Below are 23,646 nucleotides of genomic sequence, written 5' to 3' on the forward strand. Positions count from 1 at the left end.
AATTTCCAGACATACTGGAAAAATGTTGGATAGTTTTGGGAGAATGATTCTCCCCCCACCTCCTAGTATGGAAGGTATGCTTCACCTTCTTAGATGGAGGTGCCAACAATTTAAGTATCTTTAACATTTTTTTAAAGTGCCTTTCCTTTATTCTAACTCAGATGGGGAAAACGTTTATTTTATACTTAGCAATTAGGATTTTAACATCTGATGCCAATTGGGCTTATAAAAACACATTTTTCTTTCTTATCTTATAGTTTTAAACAAGTTCCTACAAAGTATCAGATTTAGTTATAGTCTGTACATTTCTGAAAGTGCATGTTTTTAGTGACTAGCCACTCAATAACACTTTTTTTCTTTTTCATTGTCCTTTTAAAGAAAACAACTTTTGTTAATGTAGAGGTGTGGGCTGTGCCGTGGATTTAAATGGGTTTCCATCTGTATTGCTCATGCTATAATTTAACGATTCAGTGATAGATAGATTATAGATCAAATAGAATAAAAATGTACATTTTCACAATGGATTAGGGTATGACTTTTTACTGCCTGTGTATTTTAATTCTTATTTTCTAAATGCATTGTTTCATTAACTGAGCTGAGTTTGCCATTTCCCAAAGTTTTTTCTTTCTTTTTTTTTTTGGCATGCCAACATTATTAATACACAGGCCACAAATTACTGCTTTTATAGCATCCCAGAGCAGAGCAAATGACCTGGTTGGACCAGCATTTAGCTGGAAAGGGGAATTAATGCCATCTTGGAGTCTTTCTGCAACGAGGAATGTAAATTGTTTTGCTCCAGTGGTGTGAAACAAATTGGAATGCACAATACGGTGAATACCCTAAAGGCTGATTACTTATGATACTCACTGATAATATTGAGAAGGGAATCTTAATTGGCCAAGTGAAATATGAATTATTATCTCATTGACCAGTTTTTAAGCAAAAAATAAAGGTGGAAAATGTTTATTATCATCCAGTGTGAGTTAGATCTTTGGGGTGATGTCTGAGGTAGACAAGGCAATTTCTTTGTAGTACGGTTTGATCATGAAAATTTAAATTAAGTAGAAATCCTCAATCAAGTGCAATGAGGTCATTATGGTACCAAACTGAACAATCAGTTATCAGGCACCATCTGATAGGTGCATTTTATTTGTTTACACACGTTTGGAGAAATTATTTTGCATGCATCTCACAGTGTAATTCTGTACTTGTCTACTTGGAAAGAGATCCATTGAGTTCAGTGGGCCTTTCTTCCTGGTTAGTGAATGTAGGATTTCAGTTTTAATTGTTCACTTTTGTTCCTTACCTAATTGAAAGCATAATGGTTAAGCATAGTAAACTTAGAAGTAGATTTGTTGTAATGCAAATATAGCAGTTTATTCCATATTTTTCCAACTGAATTGAAAGAGATAGGTTTCCTAGATGCTTTAAGCACCCCTAAATTCAAAGTGATCATCCTTGTCATTGCATGTGCAACAAAATAAGTTTATAAAAAGCTGCTTAGTCCAAGTTTTGAAAAGACAGGAAATGGGAAGGGGGTGTCACAATCCTATACCATTCTCCCATCTGCACAGCCCATCCCACCACCAGCATCAGTGCCGATTTCAGGCAGGATTTCGCAGGTTCTTGTGTGATTTTGGCAAGATTTTGCCCAGCAAGGTTTTGCTCAGCAGCAGCCTCACATAGCCCATTGGGAGTAGATTTGGGGGGAGGGGGCTTGGGAGATGAGAGGGAGGGGAAGTTTGGTTGCACAACTGGAAGGCCTTGCGTGAGTGGCATGACAACCCTAATATAAATACTCTATTTGCTTTAATAGGATTTTCACCTCCACTAGCTTCTCAGTTTTTGTGTTTCTTTTTCTCAATCCCTGCCCTGGAATACCATCCTCTTACTTAAGAATCTGTTCCAAAATGACACATATTGCATCATAACACTTTCTGTTAATTTGGAGCAGCACAGGCTAGTGGAGAAAGCAGACCAGAGTTTGGATAACAAAAATAGCATGCTTCCAATAGGGACAGCAACAGCAAGTTAAAACAAGGCCTTAAAAACAAGCGATTCACATGGCAATTGTTACATGTACTGAGTGTGCTGCCAAGTGGATATATACAAGACTGGTGTTTGGTAAGGTAGCATTTGAAGGCGTTGTGCAGAGGATTATGTTGCAACAATACTTTACTTACACAAAAGGCAGAGCTACAGATAGCAAAACGACTTATTTCAATACTGCAGCCAAAGCCTACAGCTTTTTTGGACTGCATATGCACAAACACATTTACCTTGATACATTTGTACTGAGGAGGGGAAAAGGTCTGGATTAGAATAATATAAACTATGAGGACGTAGCCATTAGGATGAATAAAGTATTGAGTCATGGGAGACAGGAGAAAGGGACGATATTAGAATATACTTCTAAAATATACAAGGATGCGGAAATGCTGTTTTTCAAAAGCATTTTTTATTATCTCATTCATAAACTAGAGAGGAGGCAAAGGAATTGAAATATGTCAGTCCAAAGTCACTTTTAAATACTGTGGAAACCCCATGAATAGTTTACATATCTCCAATCCCCAACTGGATAAAAACAACTTTACAAAGAGATGAAATGGAGAGAGAGAATTGAGAGTTCACTGGGGGGCGAGGGGAATCTAACAGCAGTGGTGATTAGACCGCGCAATCATATCCCAAAGGAATAAGAGAAGATCAATTATTTGAATAATTTATAAATAGGCGGAACAAAATGCTCAACACACGATAGGAAATCTGTCAATTGCGGGTAAGGACATGCTACAGGATTATCTAGGCCTCCTTTTTCACATATTTCACAAACTTTAATAAAAATGAAACAATAACTTTGACCAAAAGGTTGACCAACTGGCATATATTTATAGAAAATGTTCAAATGACTGCAAATGGCAATACTAAACCATTTAAAAAAGTGCTCCAGAAAACATCTGGGCAATATCCACCCTAATTAAGACAAATACTCGTTTGCTTCCTGTTAACAACCTGCGACTCCCCAGGGTGCATCTAAATAAATAACAACGAACACCTGTCCTATGTTTATCAATAATAAACAATGATATTGCAATTTCCCTTAAACTTGAACTGTTATCAACCTCAAGTGTTCATGCTCATCTCCTGTGAACATTGCCCTAAACTGAAGAGGCAACCATAGTAACTGAAAAGTAAACCTTGTGTTTACTTTTTATTAAAAAACTATTTAATATTATGCTTTGCATTGCTGAATAAAACACTCCTACAAAACATGCTCAGCAAAAATGCGCCCTTTCAGAAGTCCATCAAACCTTAAGTTATCTTGAAATGTTGATCATTTGAACATCGACTGCTGACTTGATGCGCTTTACAGTATTCAATTTGTGAAGTACAGTGGTGCCTCGCAAGACGAAATTAATCCGTTCCGCGAGTCTCTTCATCTTGCGGTTTTTTCGTCTTGCGAAGCACGGCTATTAGCGGCTTAGCGGCTGTTAACGGCTTAGCGGCTTTAAGAAAAAGGAAACAAAATGTCTTGCGAAGCAAGCCCATAGGGAAATTCATCTTGCGGAACGACTCAAAAAACTGAAAACTCTTTTGTTTTGCGCGTTTTTTGTCTTGCGAGGCATTTGTCTTGCGAGGTACCACTGTAATTTGAAATAATAGATCTTTAAATAGCACATAAATGATGCCTGGTGCTTGTTTTGCCAAAAAAATGCAACTTCTTACATTAGGACAGTTTAGAATATTTTCCCAAACAGTCTTTCTTACTGTTTGGGAAAATATTCTAAACTGTCCTAATGACTATTAACTGTCCTAATGACTACTATGAGAGTGACTAAACAAATAAAGCATCCAAAGTTTTAGAGATGAGTTGTTGCTAAAATGGTACTTCTGCAATCTACAGAGGCAAGCATATTCTAACTAGACAATAAATAAATAAATAAATAAATAAATGTTGATATGGACATTTTATGGTTTTTTGCCTTGGCAAATACATTTCTGTTTGTAGCTAGAAACTAGATAAAGAATTAATGCTTTCAGGCTAAGTAGCTAATATTGATTGGGTTGTAATAAACCTATAAAACTGTATCTATGTCAATGTTAGCATTGTAATTGTACTGCATGTTTACAGATACAGGTGAGAAACTCAAATGTTACTAATGATGCAGATAAAGTTATACAATTTCAGACATTTGCTGCACTGGTCTATAGTATTAATTTTTAGATGACTTGTGAGCCTTCATGAGGCAGGAATATTCACCAAAATAAAAGAGAACATCTTGTGTATTCTGAATCAGCATATGGGCTGATGACAGTGGACAACACCTGCCTTGTGCAACGGGACTTCTCTTCCTCCCCTGTGGCCCCTCAGTTGTATTCCAGGGGGTTCCTCAACCCCCCAGAACAGTTTGGGCAGGGGAGAAGAGGGGAAATGTATTCATTTTTCCAGTGTGTTGATCGTGTGTGTGTGCGTGCATGCGTCATTATTTTGAGGTTCTTGTTGCTAAGACATTTTATTGATTTACTGTTGCATTACTTGCTTTCATCAACAGGAGTACAGTGGTGCCCCACAAGACGAATGCCTCGCAAGACGGAAAACTCGCTAGACGAAAGAGTTTTCCGTTTTGGAGGTGCTTTGCAAAACGAATCTCCTATAGGCTTGCTTCGCAAGACGAAAATGTCTTGCGAGTTCCTGCGGGTTTTTTTTCTTCCCCCCCTTTTTCTAAGCCGCTAAGCTGCTTATCAGCTGATCCGATAAGACGCTAATAGCGCTAATCCGCTAATCCATCAATGGGCTTGCTTCGCAAAAACCGCTAGACGAAGAGAATCACAGAACGGATTCTTTTCGTCTTGCGAGGCACCAGTGTACTGTATTATTAAGAAACCAGATTTTCTTACGTGTATTTAGTCATTTCTACTGGTCTTAGCAAGGCATGTGACTCTGAATAGACATTTCTTGAAATGTATTTTCTTTTCTAGGCTTCTTCCGCAGAATGTTGGACTGCTTTATGTTGGAAGTTTAGACACTCCTTTTGCACAAATTAAGGTAAGAGAACTGAACCATCTCTCTCTGTGTGTTGGTAAAACTCTTTCAGTGCAATTCTTTTGCCATCGATAACATATTCCGCAGCAGTGAACACTGTATTGTTGCCTTAGTTGCAATAATATGTACTACTAATTGTTTTGTTTCTGTTTCACTTCCTCTTGTGATTGCTTAGTTGTATCTCTAACAAAGTTGGGAAAAAATATTTGCCAAACTTTCTCAGCCATGGAATATATTAGCAATGTAACATTTGTAAAACATTTTAGGATGTATATATTCTTCAGTACTTCAGAAGGTGGATGTTTTCAAACATTCATGAGCTTTATTGCTTTCTTGGAATGTTGCGGTTCTTGCTGATTTGTAGAGCTGCAAACTTGCATTTGGGGGCTGATACAGGTTTCTATGGGAGGCATTTTAGTTTATGCCTCAGTCTCAAAATGCTATATAAAAGTCACCTTCAAATATAATATTATGTACTACATATGCTATATAAAATCCATTTGGTCCATTGTAGTGACCAAGTTTACAGATGACACCAAATCATTTAGGCTGTTTTTTTAAAAAAAGCAAAAATGTGTGTGCAGGGAGATATTGTGAAGTGTTCCAAATGAATTTCTCCAAACTGTGTGACTAGGCAACAAAATAGCGAATGCAGTTCCATGCTAGTGCAAAGTGAAGCATATTGCGACAAAAAAATCCTAATTCCACATATATATTGGTCTGTGCACACAACTCTAAACCATGGTTAACATTAAACATAGTTTAAGCTGAGATCTCTGGCAGATGATCGTTTAAACCTTGGTTTATTAGGTCACCAAATAGTTAAAAACACCCAGGTGCATGTATTAGCATGTAAATTAAGGACTTAAAAGTACACACCAATAATAATAATAATAATAATAATAATAATAATAATAATAATATTATCGTCAACGTCATTAAAATTTCTATACCACCCTTCATCTGAGGATCACAGGATGGTTTACAGTATAAAAACACAAAAATACAAAACATAATAACAAACAAAAAAATACCCCCAGTTTAAAAGGCTATAGATTGTTTAATTAGCCATTTAGCCAGGTTTAATGGTGTTCAATCTTATGCCGCTTTCAGTTGTTGTAATGCCATTAGCATTTGTAAATGGGTGCCTTCATTTACATTACTGTACCTTATTTGTTAGAATCTATGATTTTGCTGTTTTAATGATTTAAATAAAAAGGTTGTTGTTGTTTTTTTTAAAAAAATCACATATGTTGTCCCACCCACTTTGGGCTTCTGGCCCCACCCTTCAGAGGCAATCCCTATTATCTAGCGCCCATCTCCCAAAAAATATAACTGCACATATTTTGTCCATTTTTTGCCTCTTGAGGAAAATATTGGGAAGTCTATTAGAATTAAATCTGCGCAGTAAGATGCACTCAGTTGTTTTTCTTCCCATCTCCAAGAACTACCGTGTAGCTAAAGTCCATGGCTGTGCAGGGAGGGATGGAGAACAGGGGGCCCCACAGACCCTGTCAGAATCCAACTCCCATCAACCCCAGCCAGCGTGGCCAGTGGCCGGGGATGATGGGAGCTGCAGTCCAGCAACACCCGGAGGGCTACAGGCATTTGCTGCTTCAAGTTGCTAGTCCTCAGGTGCAGGCAGTGCATTTGTGTTTCTGGCCACGGAGCCACAGAGAATAAGTCTTTTCTGCAGGAATCAGGTGAGCCGAAATTTGGAGTTCATGGTGTCCAACATCTTTGTGGTTGCTCTGGTGCAATATGTGGCAGAAGCTTTCCCTCACCACCCAAGGCAGTGTTGTTTCTCCTCTTCCTTGTTTTATCCCATTGCCCCATTGCCTGTGTGGAGCTATGTAGGTGGCTAGCTTGCTAGTAAACCCAAAGGGCTTCTTATGGCGAGTCTCCTTGTGGTGAATGAAGCTTGAACTGCTGTGGAACCGTGGCCTGCAGTCGTTGCACCCGTAGGGTTTTTCTCTTGGAAAAGCTCAGGCCCTCCCTGTGCCTGAATGACAACTGGCACTTGAAACACTCATAAGGCTTCCTGCCTGTGTGGATCCTCTGATGTAAGAGCAGCTTTGCTTTTCATATTCTAGTTTGAAGAGCATAATATAGGGAAACTTTCTCAGAATGATGGGGGGAAATGCCATGGCTTCATGAGCAAGCCAAAGGCAAAAATGGCAAAACATTTTAAAATAGAAGAGTGAAATGGAAATTCAGCTCATAAAATATAATTTGCATCTTGGCTGAATGAAATATATGCCTTCAGATGGTATCATTTTGAAATAATAAGCCTGCAGTTGTTCCTGATCTGTTTCCTAGTAACGTTTATGTGACTAGGTATTTAATAAAGTACATATTTCTCAGTTGCCAACATTGGCTATTGGAAATATACCATAATTTGCCTTTTGAGATCACATTTGTTCTTTTAGTGTGCCGCAACCCAGATGAGAGAATATAAAGGAAACTGAAAATATGTGATTAAATCTTCCTTTTTTTATTGAAGAATGTTCCTATATAGGGAATATTGTGCTATGGGGAAAGCAGAGCTCCTATCGCACAAATCTGGGGCTTTGTTAGGCATAGAAGTCGGCCCATGCATATTATTACACGCAATTATCATAAAATTATGGACTAGAAATTGAAGAGTCATGCTGTTGCATTTTAGACAGCATATTTGTAATAAGCTGTAATAAAGTAAACATTTTGAATGGATATAAGAATAGGCCTTACTTGCAATCACAAATGTGTGCTCAATTGAAATGCTTTTGAAGCTCAATTTAACAAAGCAAACACATTTTCTGGCAGTATTAGCATAATTGTTCCCAGTGTTAAATTCTCATTTGAATTTTTTAAAACTTGGATAAAGCTAGCTGTTTAGAAGCTAGGCAGAGTGGAAAAGTACTATTTCAGATACCTAGCATTTCACTGTTTTATGGTATGTTAGTAAGTTAAGAATAAGTACCAAACTACTCGTGTTAATTATTCCCTGCTTCAGCCTATGATTCATATCATTTGCTGATGTGTGATGCCTGACTTTTTAAAGATATATAGTTATTCTACAAACTTTACAAAGGGAATTTCACCTATTCTACAGTGCAAACAGCAAGCATACTCATAAGGAAACGGAAACCTGTCCATCTTCTCATAAGGAAACTGAAACCTGTCCATACTCATAAGGAAACGGAAACCTGTCCACAAATTTTGAATATAATGCATGAGTTGGACATGTTAATTGGTAATGTGTTCATGTGTACCCTTAAAAAATAATTAATGAAGTTGCCGTTAGGCTAAGACCTCAGTAAATCACAAAGATGGATGATAGTGAGTAGAAGCAGCAATTTAGCTGACTAAAATGATCTTGTATAAGAGTAAAGGGCAGATGTTTTGCAGGTGAAGAGATTCATTAGTGAATATTATTATTATTTATTGAATTTATATACCACCCTATACCCGGTAGATTGCAGACATATCATATAGTAGTTTACCTGTTCCTGTGTTAGTGGGAGAGATTTAATTTCTTTTTAAAATATGTCTTTGAACTATAATTTCATGGAAGAAATCAACACTAATTCTTCTGCTTATTCCTTCTGTTTGTGGATGATTTTTTCTTGAAAAGGATAGAAATCCATCCTGTTTACTACTGGGTTGATACATTAAAGCTGCAACCCTAAAGCCACAATCTTGATTTCCTATTTCAAATTTTTCTAATTAAATTATATATCTTTTTAAATTACAAATGCTCATGGTTAGTTAGAAGAGAGCATAACCTTGAGTCCTAGTCGGGAAACCAGGCTAAGCTAAACCATGGCCTAACCATGGTAGAATTATTTCACTTTTATAATATTAATTTTTGTTCCCCTAAACTGAAATATATTGCATAAGCTAGTTTAGATCCCTTTTTGTATAAAAGGTATGGTAAGAGATGCATTGCTCTTGTAGGAAATGGTGTGGACAGTTAACTAGGTGAAGTTCTCTACACATGAAGAAAACTGCTAAACTTTGGGTGAATTGCAGCCATTCTAATAACAACACATACTTATTTATTGTTACATTTACATTTCCTCTATGGAGCAGAATGTGGCATATAGCACCTCCGCCTCCCTATCTTATCCTCCTCACGAAAACATTATGAGGTAGATAAGGTTGAGAAACAGTAACTGAAGCAAGGTCATCGGTGAGCCTTATGGTTGAGTGGAGATAGGAACCCTGGTCTCCCAGGCCACAGTCCAACACTCACACCACTATACCACACTGGCTCTGATTCTTCACAGAACCTGAGGTAATTTTTACTAAAATTGGTGGTAGTTTTGCTTATGGTAGTCCTTGCTTCAAAGAAAATCCTCATCTTAATTTTTGTAGCCATGTAGTCTTATGGTCCGTACTGAACAATTGTAATTTTTAGGCCGGGGGCAATTTGAAGAACAATTTTAGGATATTTTAGGACAACATTCTAATTGATTGTCATTAGCTATTACCTTAAGCCTGTTAGGCAGCTAAAGGGTTGTATGTCTGTTTAGTTATTCCTGCCAAGTATGTGTTTCATTAATTACTAGGAGCTCTGACATTATTGAGATTATTGTTGTGTGAACCTAGTCCTCCTCAACATTGTGTGAGGTACTTTTCAGTGGATGAGAGCATGTCAATTCAGTGCTACTAAGGAGGATTTGTGAGGCGCATCCTCCCAGTTTTAGTATGGTAACGCTATCCCAGAAATGCAGGTTTGCTAGCCTTACCAGTTCTGGCTCCATTAGATGTGTATCACCACTGCAGGACCAGCAGTAGCTCATACAGTGATTGTTCTGCTCTCATCGAATAGATAAATGCAGGATGAAGTAAATGGAAATCCAATTATTTGAAAATAAATTCACAGAATTGCTCAGATTTCTTCTGCAGCTGAAAGAACCTTTAGCAAAATGGAAGCCCCAATCTGCTTCATGTTTTTTTTTGAAGGAAATATAGCAGTGTAGTAGCACACAATTTGAATGTGTCCTGCTATACAGGTAGTTTTTAATCACTAGAACTTAGACATGTGGGAATGGTCTAATTGTCTTCCCTGTGCAAAAGGGCAGGTTGAAGTGGTTCTGAACATGTACCAATGACCATGCATCACTTTGTCTTCCCACTAGGTTTATCATTCAGTAGTCGCTTCAATCCTATACCTGCTTACTAGGTACTAGTAAGCCATTTGAATTCAACTGAGACTTTCTTTAGACTGGCACGTATAGAATTATACCGTTAACCTATTATTATCACCTTGCTTGCTTTTACTGCTTGCAAAATAAGTGAGTGATATGGTAGATAGCAGTCACTTAAAATGATACAGGGTATAATTAGCCCAGTGTTTATTCTTGCCCTCCCCATCCCTCCTTCCATGTTCAGAGTAATTATGGGAACTTTTTATTGTTTTAAACTGATCAGCAGTTTCTGTTGGGAAAATGGATTTAGGCCATTGCACTGGCAGATGTTAGCATTTTCTGGAAAGATTTGTCTTCCAGATTGCTAATGAATGGCCAAGCAAGTTAGTACATAAGATAGTTAATACTGCTTAATTGTCACAGTCAAATAGAGCAACCACATAATTTTCTGCTATTCTCATCCTGTGAACACTGCAAGAATGATCAACAACGAAGCCTTACAGAGAGTTCTAGTTTGTGAAAGTCTTTGGCTGCTGCAGAATATCTTCCCTCACCCCCTTCTTTCTCCATCAAGCAGGTGGTTCACTAACAACCTTTTCCTTCTTCAACAGGAAAAATGTATATAAATACCAAATTTATTTGGCAGCCGCTACCAGTTAATATTCATTTCCAAGTCATTACACAGCCTCAAGTTTCTTCCTGTGTTTAAACATATTCACTGTGGATTAGAAAAGGATGTTGTATTTTCCTGAGTGTGACTTTTATGCTAGCTGAGTCCATGGTTGCGAAACATCTGTTTGAAAAATGCTTTCCTCACACATAGAGGAATGTGTAAGGTTCTGTACAAAGGAGGATTACTGAAAAGGAAAGATAGACACACCAGGGAGTTAAGCAAGCAAGCAAGATGAGAATGATTCTACAAAACTGGGTTTGTAGTAACTTCATGGCTGTGTAAAAGCCAAACGCTTCTCATGGTATCACCTTTCCTAGAAAAATAAAGTTCCACAGTTTCCTTTTTCAGAAATCAATTTAGCCATCCTAATACCTGCTGAGTAAATTACTGTTTTGGTTCTTTGGGGTGGAGGAAACTTGGCCAGCAGAACTAAGGGAAGAAAAATAACATTTTATACTAGACTCTCAATTGTGCATCATGTACAATTTTGGTCAGAAATGACGTTGATAATAAGCTATACCCCACAAAAAATGATGTGGAAGTTTGTAACACACTTTCAGAACAAAATAATGCTCACATTATTCAGCGGTAAAATCCTCTATTTACTTGTGTGTTGATAGCTAATACAGATCAAAACGAATGCTAGTGAAATTGAAATATTCATTGTTGTTTGTTGGTGAGGAAAAATACTTCTGAAATTCACTGTTCAGTCTAGACTCTTCCTTTCTCAAACTGCAGCACAGCAAATATTTCATCAAGTGGCGATGGACCCAATCATAACAAAGTTCTTGTTAAGAAAAATGAAATGTTCTCAACAAGTGGAGTTGCCATAGTTACTCAGAAATTTTGCAGTGGCTAATAACATGCATAGAGTATGGTGCGCAAAACAAAAAGGAGCTTAAGCGATTCTCTGAATCATTTAATAGTAAAATATTTTTGGGGAATATATCTGTCTCTGGTTGGCAAGTAATGAATGATTTTTTTTTTAAAGCCTGTGGAGTACTCCAGACATTTGATATGTAAAGATACCAGGGGAATTTTCAGAGCAGAAAGAAAGTAGGGGGGGGGGAATGGTAGAATGGTACAAGGTAGGAAGTATAATGCATTGAGGCTTTGAAACCAGGGGCATGCTGACACTGCTAAGGTTCAGTGCCAGGTTGATCCACTTATCTCATTGCTAGTCTGCAATATTTATAGCTTAAAACAGTTAGTGTTGTATCCAACACTGAAGTTCAGTTCACACCACTGAGTTCCATGTGTGCAACAGAACTTCCCCTTCCTCTCCCGCTCCTGCTGCCTGTAGCCCCCCTGTGTGCCTTCATTATAACCCCTTGGAGTTATTGTTGGCACAATTCATGACCACTGCAACTACAGCTTTAAAACTTTGGAGCCAATCAAACAGTGATTAGAATGCAAAACCACAACCATTACATAGTGATGATGGAAGCAGAAAAAGGTCCACATACATACTCAAGTAGTCACCCAGCAGAGCAATTTGAATGGTTTAAAAGTTGGTGCTACCTGCCCCAGTCAGTTGGGCACTGGAACCAGCCTACTGTGATAAGTTCACTAGGCATCGAGGGTAAAATTGTTCACCGGCATAGTGATATTGATGTCAGGAGCTCGTCCTACACTCGTGTAGGGCCCTGGTAGAGACACATGCTCAACTGGCATGTTCTCTCCCTCTTGGTCGTTTGTTTGGGAGCTTCAAAAGCTTTCTTCAGCCCAAACATGACAGCGACCGATGCCAACAGACACCGGCACACTCAGGGATCTGCAGAGTTTGCGCAATTCGCGTAACAGAACTCAGTATCTCAGCATTTTGCTAATCTACGTTTATTTATGTACAATACACATGGAGCATTCTGACTTAGCTCTTTCCTCTTTCTCATCAGATAGCAAAGAGAAAGGACAATAGTCCCACTTCAAGGAACACAGTAACATAAACATCCTGTCTCCGTCACTTCCCACTCTGTGGAGTCAAAACATACACCGTCATATGATAGACAATAATCCCATGACTGCAGTCACGGAGCAGGAATCTTAACAATTGATGCCTAGTGAACTTATCACAGTAGACCGAGTTTGGCATGAAATCAGCCCTGACCACCCTGGCAAATGAACTCCTTTGAGGGAGAGATGGGGGAGTACAACCCTGCTGCTGCTGCTGCTGCTGGATATCCCAGTGGCTTTTGATACCATGGACAATGGCATCCTCCTGGACTGTCTTCATGGGTTTGGAAGTTGGAGGTACTCTTTTATGGTGGCTCCACTCCTACCTGCATGACGGTTACCAGAGAATAGCATTGGGAAGGCTGCATGTCTACATTTTGGCAGCGTAAGCTGCAGGGTACCACAGGGCACAATTCTGTCCCCAGTGCTATTTAACATCCATATAAAGCTGTTGGAAGCAACCATCAGGGCACAAGGCATCAGTATGCTGATGATGCTGAGATCTACTTTTCTATTAAATCTACTCAGGAGATGATCTCTCATATGCCCTACTGTCTCATCTTCTGGTGCAACAACAGAAATTTGGTGATTTGGGTGGCAAATAATGGTCAGTCTCTTCCCTGTGCTCTGAATGTTCCTGAGACTTTTGGAGGGCCTGTGGTTGATGCAGAGATACATGTGCCCACTCAGGAATCCAGGAGTTTCCCATTTTCTCAGGGCAGAGCTCACTTTGCAGCAGATGAACTCTTATATGCCCCTACCACATAACCTGGTGCAGTTCTTAACGATTTTAACAGCATTGCAGGGGGTGGAATAGATGGTCGATGGGGGCCCTTCCAACTTTGCGATTCTATGAGATGTGCTGGGGAGTTGATGTCCAGTCTTTTCCTTGTTATTTGGATAGTACTACTGTTTCTACCCTTATGTGTATTTGCTAGCAGGAACCAAAAATAGCTACTTCGTGGTCTTGTCTAAAACTCCTTCATCTTTTGCAGGCAGTGGGACGGGGCAATGTCCATAGTATGTTGTACAAGTTGGAAAAAAGTTTCATAGCTATGTGAAATGTGCGTTGGTAGTTTTGAGTATCCTCACTTAAGAAAGAAATGTTTGACTTCCCCCGTCTTTGATAAATGTAAAACTTTTATTTATTTGTTTAATAAAACAGGTAACAAAAGACTTGAAACAATATGACAATAAGATTATAGAATGCAAGTTTGAAAACAATAGCTGGGTCTTCATGAGACAACGGATAGACAAAAGCTTTCCAAATGCCTACAACACTGCAATGGGTGAGTGCAATAATTGGTCCAGTATCTCAGCATTTTATGTCTGCCCTGCTTCAGTAAGGACATCTTTTCAAGGACTTTATACTCAGCTAAATTTCTTTAATAGCATCAATGTTTTAATGACACTGGTTATAATTTGAGTTCACAACTTGAGTCTGAATTGTGACTGCTTTAAAATAACAATTTTTGTCTAGCGTGGACTGGCAAAGCATATTCACAATGTTGTGTTGTGTTCCATTGATATACAGAGAAAAGGTAGCTTGGCACATGAATGTACTATATAAGCTGAACTTGTGGAACAAAAATCCTTGATAATTTCAGTTCTATTCAAAATGGCGCAATCATTGTTCACCAGATGGAAGAAGACTAAATTAGGAGGAGAAATTGTAATTTTCAGATCCCAAAATAGTATGCAAACAATAGGGAATAAAACAAATGAAGGCTGCAGGGGTGGGGGGGGAGTATGTCCTTTATGAGACTGTGACATACTCTAATTCTCCTTCAGATAATAAAAGGACATTATGAAAAGTGCAAGGCAGCCGCTTTCATTCACAAGGCAAATATAAGAATTTTAAAATTAATGCAAGTTTGTGTGATATAGGTATTTTAACGATTATTCTTTGTGTCAGACAAACTACTAGACACAAATTTATTAACTCCTCAGTAACGGATTTCAGCTCTGCACATTTCGGATACTGTTTAAACTACTGAAAAATTCCTGTGGGGTAGCTATGTTAGTCTGTTGTAGCCAAAACAGCAGGTGTCTTCTGGCATCAAAAAAGGCTAACAATTCCATTGTGACATAAGCCTTTGCAGGCTAGAGCCCAGTGCTATTTACTCACATATACAGTGTCACATATACAGTGATACCTCCAGTTTTGGACTCGATCTGTTCTGGGGTGCCGTTCGCATCCTGAAAAGTCCGTAACTAGAGCGGCGCTTCTGCGCATGCGTGAAGCGCTATAGAGCGCTTCTGCACATGTGTGAAGCACACAGAACGCTTCTGCACATGCACACGTGGCGAAACCCAGGAGTATACACTTCCAGATTTGCCGTGTTCGCAGGCTGAAAAGACGCAACATGAACCTAACGCAACACGAGGTATGATTGTACAAACAGGTGAGAGAGTTGGTAATTGCTGGGGCCAAAAGCCATAAGAATGGCACAACTCATTCATAACAGCAGTTGCACTCTTTTTCTTGCTATGCCAATTTCACACCTGAAGAGATGCCATTTCTTTAATGAGAAGGATACTTCCAATTAATTAATACTGACCTAAAATTTTCATTCAGGTCACTGATTTGGGAATTCTTATGACCCCTACTCTCGAGGTAATTTCAGGAGGCACAAGGGGGGAAGGGGAAAGCCCTGTTGCACAATCAGAAGCCCTTGTTTGTTAGCCCTTGTGAATGATATCCTTTGTGTTTACATTTTCATAAAGCAGATACAGAGTTCAACCGTAAGTCCTCATCTCGCCTTTGTGGTTTACCATAGCAAATCATACTGCAGGGCCAGGAAACTAGAATGATGGGCAGATCATACCTGTCTAACGATAGGGAGGTATGGAGCAGAGTAGAAGATCCTCTCTCACATCTGAGGCCCTGCCATCCAGGGTAGAAGTGTGTGGGGGGGTAGGCTTTTGTGCCTTTTTTGCTGTTATTGCTCCAGGCAGAGGTGGATCAGCAGATTGAAAAGCCTCCAATGCACCAAAATGTTTTCTACTGGCGATTGATTGTGGCAGAACCACTGGTGGTAGTTTACTGGCTGCCGTGCTGGAATCAGTGGGGCTCCTCTCTACCAGTGTCACCTGACAGAACAACATGGTGGGGGAGCAAAATGAGGGCTCAGAGAGGGCATTGCCCGCTGCTACTGGAATGAAGAATTTGGCCTTCCTCAGGAGACCAGCATTGCATTATTTGTCCATTTCTCAAAGTTCTGTTCTTTTTGCCAGCCTGGAATTTGAATTACAGATACTGTGATATATGTAGTAATCAGTCTTATGGATCATATCCAACAAAGTTCTCCTGTTCATGCAAAGACTTCACTTTATGCAATGGAATGTCAGCGTCTTCCCTTCCTTTGTGCAGCCTCCAGATTTGTTCTGGGGGTCTTTCAACCAGAGCAGATTTGGGAGACTCATGGGCTGGAGTTATGTTGTGTAAGTGGGATGACTTCATTGGATACAACCCTGTGTAATTGACAACTTTGTGACATTTCTGTTCATCATGAAATATTTGGATCAACATTGCTTTTAGGGTACTTCTGTACTGTACATGTAATGTTTATAACTTACTACAGAGGTTATTTGCAAAACAAGCCAGCTTCAAAATATGGGTTATAAAGCTGGCCTGTTTCTTTTAAACAATAGTTCCTGATTTGTGTATAATGACCAGAATCAGAAAACAGGAAACCAAATTTTGGTTTGTACAGTCTTTTGGCTGAGAGGGGAACAGGAGTGCTACTCTTGGACTCCCTGAGGCTTGTTTAAATCACATGATATCCTGGCTTAGTATTTATTATGTGTGGACCGTGCCAATGGCTTACTGCTTAGGAGGGATGCCCTAAATTGACTAGCTATATTCAACTTAGGAAAAGTTGACTTTATCCCATGACTATTTAAATGTGTTATTATCACATAGTTTTTGACTGTGTTTCTCTCCCCGTACCCCTGACAGCTGTGTGTAATAGCATACGACATCCAGTGACAAAGGAAATCCTTTTCGACTTCATTGAAAAATGTACAGCAGCAGCTCCAGGACAGACCCGCAAGCATCACCTGGATCCTGACACTGAACTCATGCCACCGCCACCTCCTAAAAGACCACGGCCATGATTTAAAGACTGAGAGAATACCGTGTTGTTTACAGTTCTACAAAACGATGTGTGTGGGACATTTGCAAAATCCTGTAAATACTTATGTGCATTTTTTTTGGAATGCCACATCATGGACTCAGATTTGTTTTGTACTTGACAAGTTGAATATTGCTTTGTGGAAACTGAGAACAGATTTAATCCAAAGGGTTAGATGAAAAAAAAAAGTGTAGAATCAATGGAAAGCCACCTTGTTTGATAGGTACCTTTCAAATCTAACGTTTTATACTAGTAAACTGGAACTGTGAAGCCATGACAAAGCGGCCCTTTTCTTTTTCCAAGTGGTGTTGCAAAGAGTGTGATGTTGCTTCTAACCAGTTAAGATTTGTTGCTTTGTTTTATTTAGCATAGTTCTCTTATGTTTCTTAGGCTCATGTTTAAAGACAAACGGCAGCAAATGTTCATGCAGTGTACTCTTTAAAATAAAAGTTTATCAGGTTTCATTAATTTTTTTTTAGAAAAAAAAAACATTTTTATATTAAAGAAGTAACACAAGTTGTGTAAATCCTTTTGGATAGGTTTTGTGTTTTGTTTTTTGTTTAGTCTGAAGAACCACATTCATCTGTTAACGCTCTTTTTAATATCACATTTTAGGTTTTATGCTTTGGTAGGCACAATCAATCCTCCATATGAAAAAGCAAAGCTTAATTTCTGTACAGCAGCTGTAAATGGATTATGTCAAAAGATGTTCATCATGTTGATGTGTACGCTAACCATGTTAATGACACTGCAATAATTCTGTGGAGAAAATGTTGGGGGAAATTCCAGGAGATACTTGAGGTGATGAATAGAAGTGAAGTGTGGTTTCCCTTCCAGGGAAATGGCCTCTTAGAAACTTTAATAGAAAAGGGTAAAGTTTTGTTGCTGAAAGTAGCATTAGGAACCCCCCCACCTCTTATTTTTAAAGCAAGAGCCATGTTAGGTACCAAACAAGAGCAGTCTTCTTCCCTAGCCTAGTGGCCTTCAGTGGTTTTGACTTCAGCCCCCCCAGCCCCCAGCTAGTCTCACATATATGGGGGGCACTAGGTTGGCAAATGCTGGTTATGAGTATTCTCATCCAGTGATTGTAGCTAAAAAATATGAATTAAACAGTTTTCCTAGTTTTTGCTGATGTATAGCAAGTTTATTAGTTATTCCATCACTACAGAGGAGCCACATTATTTAGACCTTGAGCAATTATTACATGTTTAAGATCTAGGAACAAATGTAATAGCATTTCACAAGCTGACTGTAAAATAAGCCATTTAGTATTTTGATTGTTTATACTTATTGATATGTATAAATCACTTAGGCATTCAGCTAGCTACTGATCTGCGAAAACTTTATTTGTTATGTAATGATAACCAAATGGTGTTTATATTAGGAAATATTTAAAAGTTTTAATATTTTCCCCCTGGTTTTTATACATGAAAATGCATTTTATGCTTTGTTCAGTAGCCATTTTGAAACCTGTCTATTAAAATGTTACATTTATCTTTCTGGGCACTGAACAGATAAAATAAGTTTATTCTTCTTGAGAAGTTGAAATTTGACCAAAAATTATTTTACTTACATATATTCCTGTTCACCTATAGAAGATAGCTGCCACTTAAGCAGTAGTTTCCCATCAGCCTTATAAATAGATGTGAAAAGCTATGCAATCACTTTGCACTCATGGATAAAATGTAAGCTTCTAAATGGATAAAATTGTTTTGCCCTAGATTTAAAGCTCTGTCGTGCAGGTACAGCATAACATGATTTCTAGTGCCATTTGGACACTTATGGTAATAGCAACCTTTCAGCTATGTTGCAAATAATACGTGTAAATTTTAAATATCTATTACTAATATTTATCCTGTCTTTCAGTATTCTAGCATGCTGTAACAGCTGGTTATGACTTAAATGCTTCTAGATCCATAGCTTCGTACCAGTATTTATTATTTTCATAAATTATGCCCATTGCTTGTGTCCTCATTCACATTATTAATGGTTATATTGAATTAATGAGATTTCCATTTCACTTGTACAAATGCATTTTTGCCTTTTAAATTTGCTCTCACCCTTGCATTTGTGGGTCGGGGGAGCTGAATAGATGCTTCACATTTTATTTCCAAAGGGTGAAAGCCTTGACTTAGCTATGAAAGAACAAGAGGCTTCCATGAGAAACAAATGAAAGAATAATCCTAAACACAATTTCAGTTGGACCAGCTCACCTTAATCAGTGCAAGGCCTCCATCTGTCTGAGACCGAAGTCATCAGCAGCAGAAAAGTTGACTGGACCACATAAAAAGAAGCTTGAGTGGGCTGGTTTTTTAAAAATAAAGTAATGCAGAACATTTGCATTCAATGACATTCCAGGAAAATGTCATTACATTCTGCTGCAAAATGTATTTAAAATATTTGAGGGCAGTCAGTTATCTAAAATAATGGTAGTTCAGTTTAAGAGGGAAAATAGGTCTCATTTACAAATGGGGGCATTTTTTTTGTTAAGCTTCACTGCTTGGTGGGGTCAAGAAGGGGATGCCAGAGCCCAAGGCATTGTGGGCTGCAGGTTATACACCCCTGATTTATACTATGTTCCATCTTAAGGCAGAGCTTTCTCTGAAATGAAGTTATTACTTAATTTATTCCAATCATTTCAAGCCTGCTGATTTGTGTACATGTACAACATAATCTAGAAAAACTGAACAGCAAGCAGTAAGATGAAATAATTCAATTCTCTGCAAGAATAATGGTAGAAATAATGGCTGCTTAAATGGATAAAATGAACCAAGCAAATCTGTAGCCACAGACTATATTCCAAAAAGGAATTTGCATTGGCAGAGCTCATTTTCAGATACGATTGCAGAAAAGAGGCTGAAGAGAGCTGACAGATCCCTGCTGATAAAATTGCCTGCTGCTAGACAAAAATGAGGAATAAATTAAGTTGCCTGATTAAAGGAAAAGATAAACAAAAACAAAAACAGACCCATTCTTAGTGATGACCAGTCATCAGTGTCATGTATAGAGGTTGGCAGGATGGCAATGAAACTTCTCAGTTAGCTTTTCTGTGACTACTGTAGAGAGAAATGGTAGTTATATTGAGAAATCCTACGAAGGATAGGAAGAGCCAGATGCATCTGTAAAGGCTCCTGGAAGGAAAGGGAAGAAGGCTGGGAAGAAAGTCAAAGGCAGAGTCTCTTCATTAGGGTTTTCACCTCATTTGTGCCCCAGGAGATTATTTTATTTTGTAATGAGAGCAGCCACCCTATCTATACATTTTTTATACTGGTTTGGCTCCTACGCTGAAAAGCAAGCCTGGCATGTTGACTCCATTGTGAGTGCTGTACCCAGTCAAATCTCCATGTTTGAATCGGCCACGAGCCAACCACACTGAAGTGGGAGCGATTTCACTCAGAACAGACAACTAAATAAGCTGAAAATAAGCTATAGTTCCCAAAGAGGCTTCTGGATTTATTTGCCTGTTTCACAACCAAGCAGTGGTGTCTGGTAAGATGTTGACTTGGTAGGGCTGCAATTTTTATCCTTTCTGTTTTCATCACAATAGCATTTATTTAGGAAAGTGTGCCATTACCAGGGCTTTTTTGAACCAGAAATTGCCAGAACTGAGTTCTGGCAATTCTCAGGTGGGCACCATTGCCATTGTAAGAGAACAGTGGAGGTGTTCATTGTGAGTTCCAGCACCTCTTTTTCTGGAAAAATAGCACAGGCCATTCCACATGCACAGAGTACCACTGTCTCCTCTAAAACACCATCAACATCCCTAAAAAAACAAATATCAAATTCTTCTCTGCATATCTAAGGACAGGAAAGAGCTTCCACGTAAGAGGGCTCAATCATGATTTTCAGACAAGAATGACTCGGTACCTCTTATTTAGAAATTATGGTAAGGCTTACCAAATGATGTGTATGTTTTAGAATTCATTTCTTGTTTACACATCTGTTGCAAAAAGCTAAACATAAATGTTTAAAATGTGATGGAAATGTGCTTCCAGTTGCATGCAGTTTTCCTCACCCCCTCCCAAATCAATCCAGCTTTTCATTATCCAAAATATTCCCCCCCTAAATTAAAAAGATTATGCAGTCCCAAACAACAGACCAAAAACGATTGTTTCATTTGAGCCAGGGCACATCAGAACACAGCAGAACATATTTGCAATGCATGGCTCAGTCCTGAAAATATGAAGTGATAATGTCTGCTTATGTGCAGACTTCATCACATCAGACTAATCACAATCAACCTCTATTATGTCTGATATTTGGGAGAATATCTTCCAGGTTTGGAAAAGGATGTGTAGTCATATCCAGAGAGGCACAGAGCTGAAGTGCTCTGTTTTAGAGCAAGGTAGAAATAGAGTTGCCATTAGCCTGGATGTGTCCTCTTTTTCAAAGATAAAATCACCCAGGTGGATTTTTTATATTTTGCAAAACGTCTGGGTTTTTATTTTTTGTACTATTTGTACCAGGGTTGCTCTAGGACTCAGTGGTGAGGCCTTGTGTGGCCTTCCGGGGCTCACTTAGACATTGAATTGTTTCCGGTGGCCGCCAGGCCTCACACAGTCTTCCTGGGGTCGCTCAAGGCTTTGTGTTGTGTTTAGCGGCCGCCAGGCCTGGTGCAACTTTCCTGGGGCCACTTAGCCTCCCATCTTCTGGAGACACACCATCTTGTGAGCAGGAGGTCGAAGACAGCAAAGGTAAGAGAGGGGAGGGAAGGAGGGAGCAAGGAAGGGGTTAGCAGCAGGGAGGGGGCGACCCATGGAGATGTGAGATGGGGGGCGGAAGGTGCTCTGAATTTTTCTCACAAAATGTTGGGAGGGTATGTCATTTCCATTTTTAGTTCCCATTATTAAATATTTCAATATACCTGCACAGACACTATTACTACTATTTTTCTTCCTCCCCACCCCTTCCTGCCCCACCTACAAATGTGTGTCCTCTTTTTAGCTCTTTGGCATATGGCAACCCTAGGGAGAAATAATTGTGTAACGGCATTTTGCTCCATTCCTATGCATTCAATATAAATTTCCTGCTAGGGGAGGGGCTTGCTGGAAGCAGATCCACACACCCTTTCTGGAAATATTGTGGAACTGCATGTGACTCAGTTCTACCTTACATGCTCTATTCCACCCATCAGCTACAGCAGCTTTTAATAAGTTAATACAGTGGTACCTCAGGTTACATACGCTTCAGGTTACATACCCTTCAGGTTACAGACTCCGCTAACCCAGAAATATTACCTCAGGTTAAGAACTTTGCTTCAGGATGAGAACAGAAATTGTGCAGCGGCGGCGCAACGGCAGAAGGAGGCCCCATTAACTAAAGTGGTGCTTCAGGTTAAGAACAGTTTCAGGTTAAGAACAGACCTTCGGAACGAATCAAGTTCTTAACCCGAGGTACCACTGTATAGGGAAATGGCTAATACAGAGTTTGTTGCAACACATACACAGGTCATGTGTCTCAATTGCTGTTTGCTTAAAACTCAGACACTGGGCTTTAAAAGTGTGGACTGTGCCTGGAAAGCGTGGAAGAAACTGGATGGGACTTGGGCTACCTTTCTAACAGCCTGATCACCTGGTTTTTCTTGCTATAGTTGTACTTTTTGGCTTAGGAGTGGTAGATAGAGCTGAATGGCCAGAGGACAATAAGATGGACAGAAATGCCTCTGTAAGTTCATAGAAGTATACAGTGGGGGGGGGGGGGCAGGAGAGGTGGTGCGACTGTGAGATTTGAGGAGAATATCTCATTTTCAGTAGGGGGTGGCATTCCCCAGTAATTCCATTAGACCAGCCTCCACTTCATATGAGGTAGATGAAGTACCATTTATGAAGGCAAGGCTTCAAACCCCTCCCCCCAGCCGGAACTCTCCAGAACACAGTTCTGGCCCCTCAGGTGGGCACCATTTCCATTCTCAGAGAAACAAGGGAGGCGTTTCATGGTGAGTTCCTGCACCTCTTTTTCTAGAAAAATAGCACTTCTGGAGGCAGGTATGAAGGTTAACAGTTCCCCAAATGGAACATGACATAAGGAGATCAACTCAGAACAACAAAACACAGAAATGGGATTTAGGATGGCATCCTGGGCACCTATAATAGGAGTTGTTTTTTTCTCTTTTTTTGTCCTACTGGGCTGCTTCATTTTAGCTCAACTTTAGTCGTAGGCAGTGGCTGTGAAAAACTGGCTTGTGTTAAAAAGAAGCAAGGGGACCCATGGACATGAGCCCATCCCTTCCTTCAAGAGAATAGTGAAGGAAACTAATAGCTCTGATTAGCTGACATCACCACCCATTTGGGTGGCAAAGTGAATCCTAGAGAGGGAGAATTATAGCCACTGAAAATATGTCAAGTGCTGTAGAAAAGGGAATCTTAAAAATATGGGATACATACCGTATTTTTTGCACCATAACACTCACTTTTTTCCTCCTAGAAAGTAAGGGGAAATGTCTGTGCGTGTTATGGAGGAAATGCCTACGGGTGGCATTCCTACGGATTTTCCTCCTCTAAAAACTACGTGCGTGTTATGGTCGGGTGCATGTTATAGAGCGAAAAATATGGTGATTTTTCTATATGAATGTGGGCTATAGATTCCCCCCCAAAAAAAAATATAAATATCATATAAACACACAGAGAAAAATAAATCTACATTAAAATTATGAGAAACAGAGTTCATTTTGGGATATTTTATTTGAAGTTGGTAATATATTCTGAGTGT

The 23,646-nt window shown here is 39.2% G+C and overlaps 1 protein-coding gene and 1 long non-coding RNA gene across 4 annotated transcripts in view; one reads left to right on the plus strand and one right to left on the minus strand.

Annotated features, from left to right (window-relative positions):
- The window catches only part of RNGTT (RNA guanylyltransferase and 5'-phosphatase), a 133,550-nt gene extending 112,518 nt beyond the window's left edge, over positions 1-21,032 (plus strand). For all 3 annotated transcript variants that reach the window (XM_082216894.1, XM_082216895.1, XM_082216893.1), the window contains 3 exons: positions 4,978-5,044; positions 13,968-14,091; positions 16,764-21,032. In XM_082216894.1, the coding sequence (XP_082073020.1) occupies positions 4,978-5,044; positions 13,968-14,091; positions 16,764-16,921 (349 nt within the window). In that variant the 3' untranslated portion in view covers positions 16,922-21,032. The remainder of the gene's footprint in view (positions 1-4,977; positions 5,045-13,967; positions 14,092-16,763) is intronic.
- Positions 1-23,646, minus strand: part of LOC309529142 — a 598,034-nt gene that overhangs the window by 172,582 nt on the left and 401,806 nt on the right. The gene's annotated exons all lie outside the window — the stretch shown is intronic.

The sequence above is a fragment of the Podarcis vaucheri genome (genome assembly GCF_965113315.1).
Source record: "Podarcis vaucheri genome assembly, chromosome: 3".
Taxonomy (NCBI): Eukaryota; Metazoa; Chordata; class Lepidosauria; order Squamata; family Lacertidae; genus Podarcis; species Podarcis vaucheri.